General features: G+C 44.4%; 1 protein-coding gene across 1 annotated transcript in view; it reads left to right on the top strand.

Annotated features, from left to right (window-relative positions):
* The window catches only part of FANCA (FA complementation group A), a 522319-nt gene that overhangs the window by 305878 nt on the left and 204289 nt on the right, over positions 1–12152 (top strand). The window contains exons 22-25 of the mRNA XM_029608211.1: positions 3845–3952; positions 4682–4821; positions 5108–5178; positions 5589–5688. Coding sequence (XP_029464071.1) covers positions 3845–3952; positions 4682–4821; positions 5108–5178; positions 5589–5688 — 419 coding nt within the window. The remainder of the gene's footprint in view (positions 1–3844; positions 3953–4681; positions 4822–5107; positions 5179–5588; positions 5689–12152) is intronic.

A 12152-nucleotide genomic window follows, 5' to 3' on the forward strand; every position in this document is an offset into this window, starting at 1 on the left:
CATTGAATAGAGTGAGGGTGAATAGGGCCAGTCCAAGGAGTTGGGTAATAGGGGAGATCATGATAGGGTTCTGTAGGGGCGAATTCGGTGCTTATGGGTGAGTTCGCCCTAGAGATGTAGTTGTAGTTTAAGATGGGTATTGAGTAGCCTTGCGTCATGGAAGTCTAGAGAGGTCCCCTATTAGAGTATAGTCGGGAGAGGATTGGCAGAGACGGTCCTGAAGGTGAGTTGGTAAGTAGCGAGAGTGAGTTAACCTCCATCAATCTCGGAATAGTCTGCTAGGGGATTAAAGGAGAGAAGTAGTGACCAATAAATATTGCTGAGTACTGTTTCGTGTACTGGGGCGCACAAAGGGGAAGGCCCCTTTGTTGCGCTCCTTTGGCGCCCGGCGGCGCCGAGGTAATGGCCCTAATTTGAAGGGCTTCCGCTCCCGGGGTTCGGGGCCTCCGATTGGCTGTCGGGATGGTGTGGGCGCGGCTTCAGTCACCCTCGGAGCGGTGGGGGCTGAACGTCAGGGTGGTAGCGCCGCAAGTAAGGGGTCTCTTACCCCGATTGCTCCGTTGCAGGTCTCCTGACCTGTGCTGTGCTGCTATGTTGCTGCTGTTTCTTCACTGCCTCGTGGTAGCAGAAAAGGCTGGCGCTGAGGTAATGGCCCTAATTTGAAGGGCTTCACTCCCGGGGTTCGGGGCCTCCGATTGGCCGTCAGGATGGTGTGGGCGCGGCTTCAGGCACCCTTGGAGCGGTGGGGGCTGAACCTCGGGGTGGTAGCGCCGCAAGTAAGGGGTCTCTTACTCCGATTACTCGTTGCAGATCTCCTGACCTATGCTGTGCTGCTATGCTGCTGCTGTTTCTTCACTGCCTCGTGGCAGCAGAAAAGGCCAGCACTGAGGTAATGGCCCTAATCTGAAGGGCGTCCGCTCCCGGGGTTCGGTTTTCTCCTTGGCCACTCATTGTATATATGTATAGCGACACATCCAGGGAAGGTTGTGCTGGTAGTACTGGAGTAGCTGCGTAGATGCGCCCCTCAGGTTGGCTCACCTGCCAGGGTTGCTGTGACAAGGACCCATATTTTCACATCGGGAGGATCGCTTTTGTCTTGCAGATTGGCTTTTGAGAGGCAGCAGTTGTACCTAAAAGGATATTCAGAACCAGTAATTTCCACATTACTCCAAGCTAGAAGACCTTCTACTTCTATCGTGTATGTCAGAGTCTGGAAGGTGTTTTGAGTCCTGGTGTCTTCAACAACAACTGGGATCCCCTTACAGTGGGCGTCCCTCACATCTTGGCCTTTCTACAGCAGGGCTTGTCTAAGGGTCTAGCCTATAGCTCGCTCCAAGATCAGGTTTCAGCCTTGGGTTGTCTTAGGGGCAAGTTGCGGGGAGGTCTTTGGCCTCTCATCCTGATGTGGTTCGATTCCTGAAGGGGGGTTAAGCATTTGCGTCCTTCGGTTCAGCCAGGAGGATTTCAGAGCTTCAGGCTCCTTCTTGTAGGGATCCTTTTTTGCGTATTGTTAACGACAGGGTGAGGTTGCGTACAGTTCCCTCTTTCTTGCTGAAGGTAGTTTTTTCCTTCCATATGAATCAGATATAGCATCCAGGATTTCCAGAGTGGTCTAGGGAGTCCCTGCAGGATAGAGATATTCATCTATTGGATGTGCGTTGGAATCTGTTGTGTTATCTGAAGGTCGCATCACCTGTTTGTGGTGTTTGGTGGAGCGAAGAAAGTGTAGCTTTAGAAGCTTTATCTCCTATCTCGATTGTTGAAGAAGACCATTTGTTCGGCTTATATTTGTAAGGGTCGTGAAATTCCAGTAGGCCTGAGAGCTCATTCTACAAGAGCGCAGGCAGCCTCTTGGGCGGAGTGTCAGCTGGTGTCTCCTCAAAAGATATGTATGGCCACGGTGTGATCCTTCATACTTTCACCAAGCATTACATTTTGGATGTTCGGGCGTAGGAAGATGCGACTTTTGGTGGAAGTGTTCTATGCATGGATCTTTCGGGTTCCTGCCCAGTTTAGGGGTGCTTGGGTACATTCCATTTGTCTGGACTGATCCGGGATACAAACAGGAAAGGAAAATTGGTTCTTACCTTCTAATTTTCGTTCCTGTAATACCACAGATCAGTCCAGAGACCCATCCCTTTGCTGCCGAAAGACTGAATTTCCTGGTGGTAGTTTACATCTTATAGCAGAAATGTTTGCAATCTGTATACTAGTTGAGAGTAGTTTTTTGAATTAAGTATTTGCCAAGGTGTGTTTTTTTTCTGGAAGTATGAGAGGCTCCAGTTTAGGGATTTCCAACGCTGTGTTTCCTGTTCGCCCTGAAAGGGGGAATGGTAGCTACTGGGTCAGACCAAGGGTCCATCAAGCCCAGCATCCTGTTTCCAACAGTGGCCAATCCAGGCCATAAGAACCTGGCAAGTACCCAAAAACTAAGTCTATTCCATGTTACCATTGCTAATGGCAGTGGCTATTCTCTAGGTGAACTTAATAGCAGGTAATGGACTTCTCCTCCAAGAACTTATCCAATCCTTTTTTAAACACAGCTATACTAACTGCACTAACCACATCCTCTGGCAACAAATTCCAGAGTTTAATTGTGCGTTGAGTAAAAAAGAACTTTCTCCGATTAGTTTTAAATGTGCCCCATGCTAGCTTCATGGAGTGCCCCCTAGTCTTTCTACTATCCGAAAGAGTAAATAACCGATTCACATCTACCCGTTCTAGACTTCTCATGATTTTAAACACCTCTATCATATCCCACCTCAGTCGTCTCTTCTCCAAGCTGAAAAGTCCTAACCTCTTTAGTCTTTCCTCATAGGGGAGTTGTTCCATTCCCCTTATCATTTTGGTAGCCCTTCTCTGTACCTTCTCCATTACAAGTATATCTTTTTTGAGATGCGGCGACCAGAATTGTACACAGTATTCAAGGTGCGGTCTCACCATGGAGCGATACAGAGGCATTATGACATTTTCCGTTTTATTCACCATTCCCTTTCTAATAATTCCCAACATTCTGTTTGCTTTTTTGACTGCCGCAGCACACTGAACCGACGATTTCAATGAGTTATCCACTATGACGCCTAGATCTCTTTCTTGGGTGGTAGCACCTAATATGGAACCCAACATTGTGTAATTATAGCATGGGTTATTTTTCCCTATATGCATCACCTTGCACTTATCCACATTAAATTTCATCTGCCATTTGGATGCCCAATTTTCCAGTCTCACAAGGTCTTCCTGCAATTTATCACAATCTGCTTGTGATTTAACTACTCTGAACAATTTTGTGTCATCTGCAAATTTGATTATCTCACTCGTCTTATTTCTTTCCAGATCATTTATAAATATATTGAAAAGTAAGGGTCCCAATACAGATCCCTGAGGCACTCCACTGTCCACTCCCTTCCACTGAGAAAATTGTCCATTTAATCCTACTCTCTGTTTCCTGTCTTTTAGCCAGTTTGCAATCCATGAAAGGACATTGCCACCTATCCCATGACTTTTTACTTTTCCTAGAAGCCTCTCATGAGTAACTTTAAACGCCTTCTGAAAATCCAAGTATACTATATCTACCGGTTCACCTTTATCCACATGTTTATTAACTCCTTCAAAAAAGTACAGGTACAGGTCAGTATTGAGAGACTACAGGTGGCACTCTCGGATAAGTTTTGTTCTCTGCCTCCATCTGCTGGTAGGGATGTAAAACCCACTTGTCTGGGCTGATCTGTGGTATACAGGAACGAAAATTAGTAGGTAAGAACCAATCTTCCTGTCTCACACAGCTGGGTTAGTGGGGATGCAGGAGGGTATGAGGTATTGTAGTGTCTTTCTCTGTCCCATGCAGATGGATCACTGGAGATGGACATAGACCAGTCCAAAGAACCCATCGGGCTGCTGAAAGTTGCACTGGAGGAAATGAGAGATCTGATCGCAGACCATAGCCGATCTGATGGTGCGTGTATTAGGAGCAAGGGAGAAAGAATTCCAGTAAACCTCCTTGCAAGGTCACTGGTATAAGCAAAATCTGCTACCTCTTGCTTTTTGCGGGACCTGGAGTGTTTGGGTTTCATATTACCATGCTACTTAAATTCACTCCTGTCAGGTACTGCAGAAAAAGGAGTTATTTCTGGGGAAACTAAAATACCTAAGCCTTGAATCATAGGCTCCTTCACCCAAGAATCTGTGACAAGGTCTTTAATGTCTTCCTTTAAAGTTCAGGATGTGTGCACCTGGCAGTTTTTTTCTGATCAGCTGAAAGCAGGGCATTCGTGACCACCTGGTGATTTCCACCCTATTTTATATCTCCTTACTTTAGTCCGGTTACTATAGTGGCAGTCATCAGATGAGGGCCAGACCTCAGGGCTCCTTTCAGAACCCTGCAAACCTGGGTCCTAAATCCAGCCATCAGGTTTCGCCATTGCACAGTGACTGGGACAACTCCTACCCAAGAAATGGAACCATGAGCCAATGATGTGGCCCTGAAATGTGCAAACCTTGGAGTTTAGAGATTAAGGAAGGGCTTCCTGGGATGAGCTATATCTTACCCTGGCCTGACTTGGGAAGCTGGCATCCCTATTTTTTTCTGCAAGCTAATTCAATGTCTTTCCCTGGCTGCTGTCTCCTGTATTTGCTTTTTTTTTTTTTTTTTGTTGTTGCTGATCCATGCCACTGTCTCCTGAAGCTGTGCCACCTCAGATTGCAATCATCTCCAAGAGACTGCAGGCAGTAATGGCAGACCCAGAGAATGACTGTGCTGCTGCCTTTGATTCACCAATTCAAGTTGATTTCTCAGCCAGGAACCTGAAGAGGCAAGATGAAGAGGCAAGTAGAGCACGGTGGGGAACGAGAGACAGATATTAATGGCAATAGAGCCTTAGGGCTAGACAGCGAGTAAAGCAGAATGCCTTACAGTACAGTATTTACAAATGTTTCTGCACATATAGGACAAGCAATGTACTGAATTCTAAATCTGAGTTTTCAGTAGTTTGTTACATATATGCATGATAGCCAAAAGATTGCTTAAAACAAATAAAAAATGATTAAGTTCTTTTTGTGCCATAAAGAATTGTTTGTTTTTTTAAATCAGTAATTTTTGTGTCTGTTGTAGGTGGTTGATCTGTTGCTGACTTCCTTTTGCCAGGGTGTAATGATTGCTTCCTGTTTTAACCCACCAGACAGGTAAAGGGTATGCTATGGCATTGCACCTGCAAGGAACGGGCATTGCTGCTGTCTGAACTGACCAGCTGTGCAGATGGTCATGCTTTGAAATGAAAGTCCTAATTCTATATAGCTGAAAATCTGGATCTAGTACTACGCACCATTTCAATAGCTCTCTGAGACACTTGCAACTCTGCTAAGGAGTCTCCTAACTGCCATTGTAGGGTGAGAACCCCCGCTCCCAAGTGCACCATACTCCAGGTCATGCTTTGGTACCCCTCTGCAGAAGCTGCCTTTCAGTCACACCCCCTGAAGTTCATTGAGTATGTTTTAATGTAGAAGCTGGGAAATACCAGGCGAGACTGAACAGGCATGTAAGGTGTATTTGAAGATGTCTTGTCCATTCTCTCTGCTTCTTGTTTTCACTGCAGGCAGGGCCTCTGGCCAACTCTCTTTGTGAAGATGCTATGTGGGCATCGACAGGTCCTAGCGGCAGTGTTGAGGAGGCTCTTGCAGCTCATCTGTCATCAGGTGAACAAAGAAATCGGTGCGGTCTATCTCCGGAGTCTAAAATTATCAGTTCCTGTGCATACCCAGATCAGTCAGACAAGCAGGTTATGTATTCCCTGTACATACCCGGATCATTCCAGACTCCTGGGTTTTGCCTCCCCTCCAGCAGATGGAGACAGAGAAGTTTTAATGGACTCCGTCCTATACCCCTGAGGTGCCACCTAGAGTCTGTCAGTATTTCTCTGTCTCCAGCAGATGATGGAGGTGCAACCCTTTAGTTTGGTAGATAGTGTTAGGATTTGGAATTTGTCTGGAACTTCCCAGTTTAAAAACAAAAAAGAAAAAAAAAAAAAGAGAGATTTATTAGGTTAAGATTCCTTTTCAGCCTCCCAGGGGGTTGCCAGGTCCTGGTGGGGCCATCCCCTCTGGTAGTAGAGACTCCGGAGCAGAGGGTTGAGAACCCTGTGACTGCCCATGGCTGAGGGTGATACAGGGGGGCCCAGATCACTCACCCTCAGGAGAACCTTTCATAGAGTTTAAAAAAAAAAAATAGAAACAGGCACTGTCTTTAATTTTCCCTGCTCTGCCGGGTTTTTGTGGGTGTGCCAGATGGAATCACCGTACCATGTCCTTATCCATGATGTTGGCCAGAGGCTCCCATGAGTTTTCTTCTGGTCCATAGCCTTCCCAGGAGATGAGGTACTCCCATGTCTTGACTCTCTTACGGACATCCAGGATGTCATCCACGGCATATTCAATATCGTCCTCGGTGTCCAGATTAGTTGGTTCTGGGGTCTTTTTAGAGAACTCGGAGAGCATCAAGGGTTTTAACCGAGAGACATGGAAGGCATTGTGTATCTTTATTGATGAAGGTAGTTTCAAACTGTACGTCAGATTTCCCAATCGCCGAAGGATAGCAAAGGGTCCTATGTAGCGAGGTGCAAAATGTGCTGAAGGTAGTTTAAGACAGAGAAACTTGGTACTCAACCAGACTTTGTCCCCAGGCTGAAACTGTGGTGCCTCTCGATGGTGAACATCGTAGATCTTCTTTGCTTTCTGTCCTGCTCTAAGGACTAGCTCCTTCATTTACTTCCAAAGATAAGATAACTCTGCTGCAGTAGCCTGAGCAGCAGGAGAAGTCACTGATAATGGAATTGGCAGAGAAGGAAGCGGTTGTTGTCCATAGACGAGTTGGAAGGGAGAAGACCCCGTGGAAGTAGCAGGATGCGAGTTGATAGCAAATTCTGCCCAAGGCAGTAGTTCAGCCCAATCGCTCTGCCTTGAATTGGCATAAGATCGCAGAAATTGTTTCAGCGTACTGTTCATTCTTTCAGTCTGTCCATTAGACTGAGGGTGGTAAGCGGAGGTTCCCTGTATGTACCCGGATCAGTCCAGACTGTGGGTTGAGCCTCCTTTCCAGCAGGTGGAGACAGACTAAAACTGAAAGGAGGGGAGCCGGTGGTCGAGGAGAGAGGGGCACCTGGGTCCTGTCGCCACACCTTGAGACCTATTTTACATCTGTTTGAGACCTGGAACATCTAAAGAATCCGCTTTGCCCGGTGTTGGAGTGAAGCGGCCTAAACGGACTCACAACGAGGCCAATGAGTGACGTCAGTGCAGGGCGTCTGCTACTGTAAAGGAAGTAGCAGACGGCGCGCAGCCGCCGTCGGTGCGCTGCCTAAGCCGTGTGCTCCATAAGGGGCGCGCGGCTTGGTCCGGCTTAGGCCGGCGAAGGCTGGAAGGCTGCCACGACTCTTGGCTCCGGACTGAATATCATCCCCTCTTCTCCAAACCAGAAATTTTTGAATACGACAGAAGAGTGAGTAGAGACCTTAAGTTTTGTTTATTATAATTTTAAGTAAATGAATGATGCCGCACACAAAAAGAAAAGGCAAGGTAAGGCAGGATGCCTCAACCCCAGCCAGACCTAACCTGGTTCAAACGACACTAGAAGGTCTCTACTCAATTACAGATAATAAGACCCCAGAGAGTCCCATTATAGTAGAGGATATGGAGCATGTATCCCTACTATCGGGAGAGGTCAGTCTAAGTCCTGGGGTCCCAACTACACCCACACCACCAATGTCTATTGCAATCACCAGAGCCCTAGGCTCACCCATAGTACGGAATCCGACCAATGGGTTGAACCCGTTTGAGGAGGACAATGGTGAGGGGATAGCAAGACCGGAAGAACAGGAAGGAAGACCTCCTCCTACTCAAAGAGTGATGCGAAATGGTGAGAACATCGGTGATCAAGTTATGATATCTGATGGAAGTATGCTCACCCATCCCACTGGGGTTGCTCTTGGACAAGATCCTTCAAACGTATTTAATGTACCTTCTGCTTCTAATGCTAAATCTGGGGGCCCTAAGCATGTCTCTTTAGAGATGTTGTGATCAGCAATAGTATCATTGCAGAATAATATAGCGAATTTAAATATTAATATAAAAGATATGCAGTCTACGCTGTTAAATATAAACCCTTTGGTAACAAGTAACGAAGTATCTCTAGTAAAGGTAAAAGAAGAATTAAAGATAATGAGAGAAGTCCAAACATCGATAATAAAGGGAGAAAGTATTTTATCAAAAAAAATGGAAAATTTGGAAAATACAATTAGATATTGTAATTTAAGATTTGTCAATTTTCCCAAATGTACAATGATTTCTCCAAAAGAACAGCTTAAAGATTATTTTAAGGGAGTTTTGTTAATGACACCTGACAATTTTCCCTTAATTATGAATGCTTATTTTTTGGAAGAGAGAAATCCAAATGTAAATGTAGAATTGCCTCCACAAGAGATAACTTTGAACGTAACAGAATTATTAGAAACCTCATACACTGCCCAGATTGAGAAACGAGGGACCTTAATGGTGAAATTTGCCCATTCTTTGGAAAGGGACAAAGTGTTGAAATTATTTATGCAAAAAAGAACCTCTCTCTATCTGGGTCAGAAGATATGGGTTTACCCAGATGTGGCGAAAGAAACCCAACTAAACAGGAAAAAGTTTATCAGCTTAGCAAATGAGGCTAGAACTTATGGTATCCGTATTTTTATAAGATTCCCCAGTAAATGCACTATGTACGTGGATGGTACAAAATATATATATTGTGATCCAATTGATTTGGAGAGATTTTTGGAAGAGCATAGAAACCAGAGAGGGGGGGCAGAAACTCCAGACATTTCAGACCTTGCCCTGAATGTTGGAAATGTATTGAATGAATAATCTGTATTAATTCTGTCTGTTTTTGGATAAATTTAAGTTAGAAGATTTGCTCTATAGGCTCTTCATTTGTTTAGTAACATGGAATCAGGAGATTGAGTAATTTAAATTTATGTTGGGTAAATGTTATGTTTAAAATTGATAGTGAATCCACTATTCTTTCTGATTCCTAAGAATTCAATGTGAATTGAATACAAATATGAATGGTTTGTGTTGTAAACTTAAATTCATAAATAAAGAATTTAAAAAAAAACAAAAACTGAAAGGATATTTATTTATTTATTTATTTTTAGTTTTTCTATACCGAAATTCCTGTATGGGATACAAATCAATCCGGTTTACAGAGAACGGGAACTCGCCCGGGGCTTGTCTGGCCAGGGCTTTTTACATTAAAACATTAAGTTTACATTAAAACATTAAACTTACATAACAGGATAAACTTACATAAACTTACATAACAGGACAGGATAGGCTCTGTCCTCATATCCTATATGAGGACAGAGCCTATCCTGTAACCCTTCAGTATTCGTCTGTCTCCAGCAGGTGTAACAGCTCACCCTTTGGTTCCCTGTTTTAGGCTAGGCAGCCTCTTCTTTCTTTCTTCTTCCGGATCAAGCAAGTACTTCTTTAGGAATCTTCCTTCTGTAAAAATAATAAATTCCTAGAAACAGGTTTCCTTTTTTTCTGTGTAGGAGACTGCCGTCTCCTAGCTCTTGCCGGACTCAGGGGGGCTCTGCCCCTTGTGCGCTGCATAGCCTGAGTCCGTGTCCGCTTCCAGGTGTGGGGACCGAGTCTGGTAGTCCAGGTCTAGTCTCCCCCTCCTCTGGCTGCCGAGAGGGTTTAGAACCCGACTGCTGCGCTCAGTTTGAAAAAAATAAATAATTAAATGATCAACTTTAAAATTTTGGATTTAAGTTAAAGGTATTCCCCTACCTTTAACTTACCTGCAGCAGTAGACCAATATTTTTTTCTTTTTTCTGGTCTCAGGAGGCCTTGAACCGGCAGCCAGACAGGCAGGAGTCAGCAGGATCCCCCCTGCTTCACTCCGGGCCTGCAGGCTGTCACTCAAACCTTTTTTTTTTCCCAGATTTTTTTTTCTTCAGAGCGACTCTCCTATGCCGTGGCAGGCAGCCTGCCTCTCTTGTGGGCAGCCCTCTTCGAGATTTTCGCGAGAGGGCCTTTGCTCTGCTTGCCTGCTGGGTGGAGAAAGTCCCTCCTCGGCAGGGCAAGCAAATTTAGCCCAGGCATCAAATCCCCCCGGCATGGCCAGGCTGTTCCAGGGTTGGCAAAGCCCGGGAACGGCAGCCATCTTGGATTTTTCAGCGGCTTCGTTTTCGGAGCTGCCTGGGGCTGGGGGGCCGAATTTTTTTAGAGATCCCCCCCACCCGATTTGAGCCCCGCGGGCCCCCAGGAGGGGTTCCCTGACCCCCCCCTCTCCCTACCCCCCCCCCCCCCCGGGAAATCCAGGGCCCTTTTTTCAGCAGAATTTGTCCTCCTCATGCACAAATCATATTTAGCCTGCAGGAGGAGGAAGAAGCCCCCCCCCCCGCCAAAAATTCCTCGCTCCGCACCGTTGACTGCTGGCCCGGCTGCAGAGCTTAAATAGAGAGACTTAAATAGAGGTTTTTGGATAACTGAGATGGTATTGAGAGAAATGGTTGGGGGATGGAGTGGGGGGAAAGAAAGAAAGGGGTAGAGGGGGATGAAGATGGACGGAATGTATAGAGGGGATGGGGTTGTATATTGCATATAGGGAGGGGAATGAAGAGTTGAAAGGATTGCATGGGGGAGGGAAAGGAGGAGTTGCAAAGATTGCAAGGAACTATTTACAATAGATGCATTGGGGAGGAAGTAGCATATATGATTATAAAACTATATACAAAGTGTACATTATTGAAGATATGTAAGTCAAGGCATGAAGTTGAAAATCCAGGATGGTAGCAACTAAGAGAGGAAGTTATCTTATGAGGGATCGTAAAGTTAGAACTGAGGGATCTGTTAGGGGCAGGGACGCGGGAGAGGAGGGGTGGTGAGGGTAGAGGCATTGTGTGGCAGGGAGAGTGTTTTGTTGGCAAAGAAGATTGAAGGGTGAGCAAAATTAGTGAGTTTTGGTGATATGTACTATTTGAATGCCTTCGTGAAAAGCTATGTTTTGAGTTTTCGTTTAAATGTTTTATGGCAAGCCTCTTGGCGTAGATCTACTGGCATAGTGTTCCAAAGGGTTTTTTGTATGTTTCTTCAATTGATTTTTTTTAATTCTTTATTTTCAAGTTTTTCAAAACTTATTTACCAGGAAGAACTCCTTACAGAAAAAACAGTCAAAAAGAAACAGTAACAGTCAGAATTATCCATATTTCAGCATATAGATTTGACATTTAAATTATAAGAAAAAACAATTTGGCAATTAGGAGGCAGAAGGAGCAATAATAAGTACAAGAAAATAAGTCCAGTAGTATACTTGGTACATCATGGTGTCCGCATCATTTTTTTCTTTCACACCAGTCCTATTGGAGTTTCCATAGGGTTTTCTCAGCTAGGAATTTTTTCATTTGATCAGGTTCAAGAAATATATAATTCATATTTTGATACCTGATGCAAGCCTTGCAGGGGTATTTCAGAGTGAATCTGGCTCCTATTCTGAGAGCCTCTGGCCGCATCGAGAGGAACTCTTTCCTGCATGTCTGAGTAGACTTAATTACATCTGGGAATATCCAGATAGGAACCCATAGAACGGGACTTGACAATTTCTGAAAAACAGTCTCATGATGTGATTTCGCTCTGAAAGAAATGCGAATGAGACAAGCAGGGGTTTCCTCTGATTTATCTCATGTTCAGAAGACATTTCCAGTATATCAGTGAGATTCAAATCAGGACTTTGTTGTTCTAATTGAGAAGCTTGTTGTAAATAAAATGCTTTAACAATAACCAGTAAAGCTGTATCCGGAATTTTTAGATTTTTTTTTCATATAAAGTTTGAAAAGTTCCAAAGGTGCAATAGATTTAATTACTGGAAAATTAAGTATACATAAATTGTGAGCCCGTAGGGCATTTTCAACAGCTTCTAATCTTCTGAATGTTATATTCTCCGAAAGAATTAATTTTTCTTGTTTAACCTCCACTGAGGAAATTCTTTTTTCCAATACTTCAGTTTTACTTGTATATTTAGATATTAAATTATTATTAATCAAAGTCTGATTTTGAATTTCCACAGTTGTCTTGGCAAGAGTTTTCATTGAAGTTTCTATCCCACTTAACATATTCAA

Source organism: Rhinatrema bivittatum, chromosome 7 (assembly GCF_901001135.1).
Source record: "Rhinatrema bivittatum chromosome 7, aRhiBiv1.1, whole genome shotgun sequence".
Lineage (NCBI taxonomy): Eukaryota > Metazoa > Chordata > Amphibia > Gymnophiona > Rhinatrematidae > Rhinatrema > Rhinatrema bivittatum.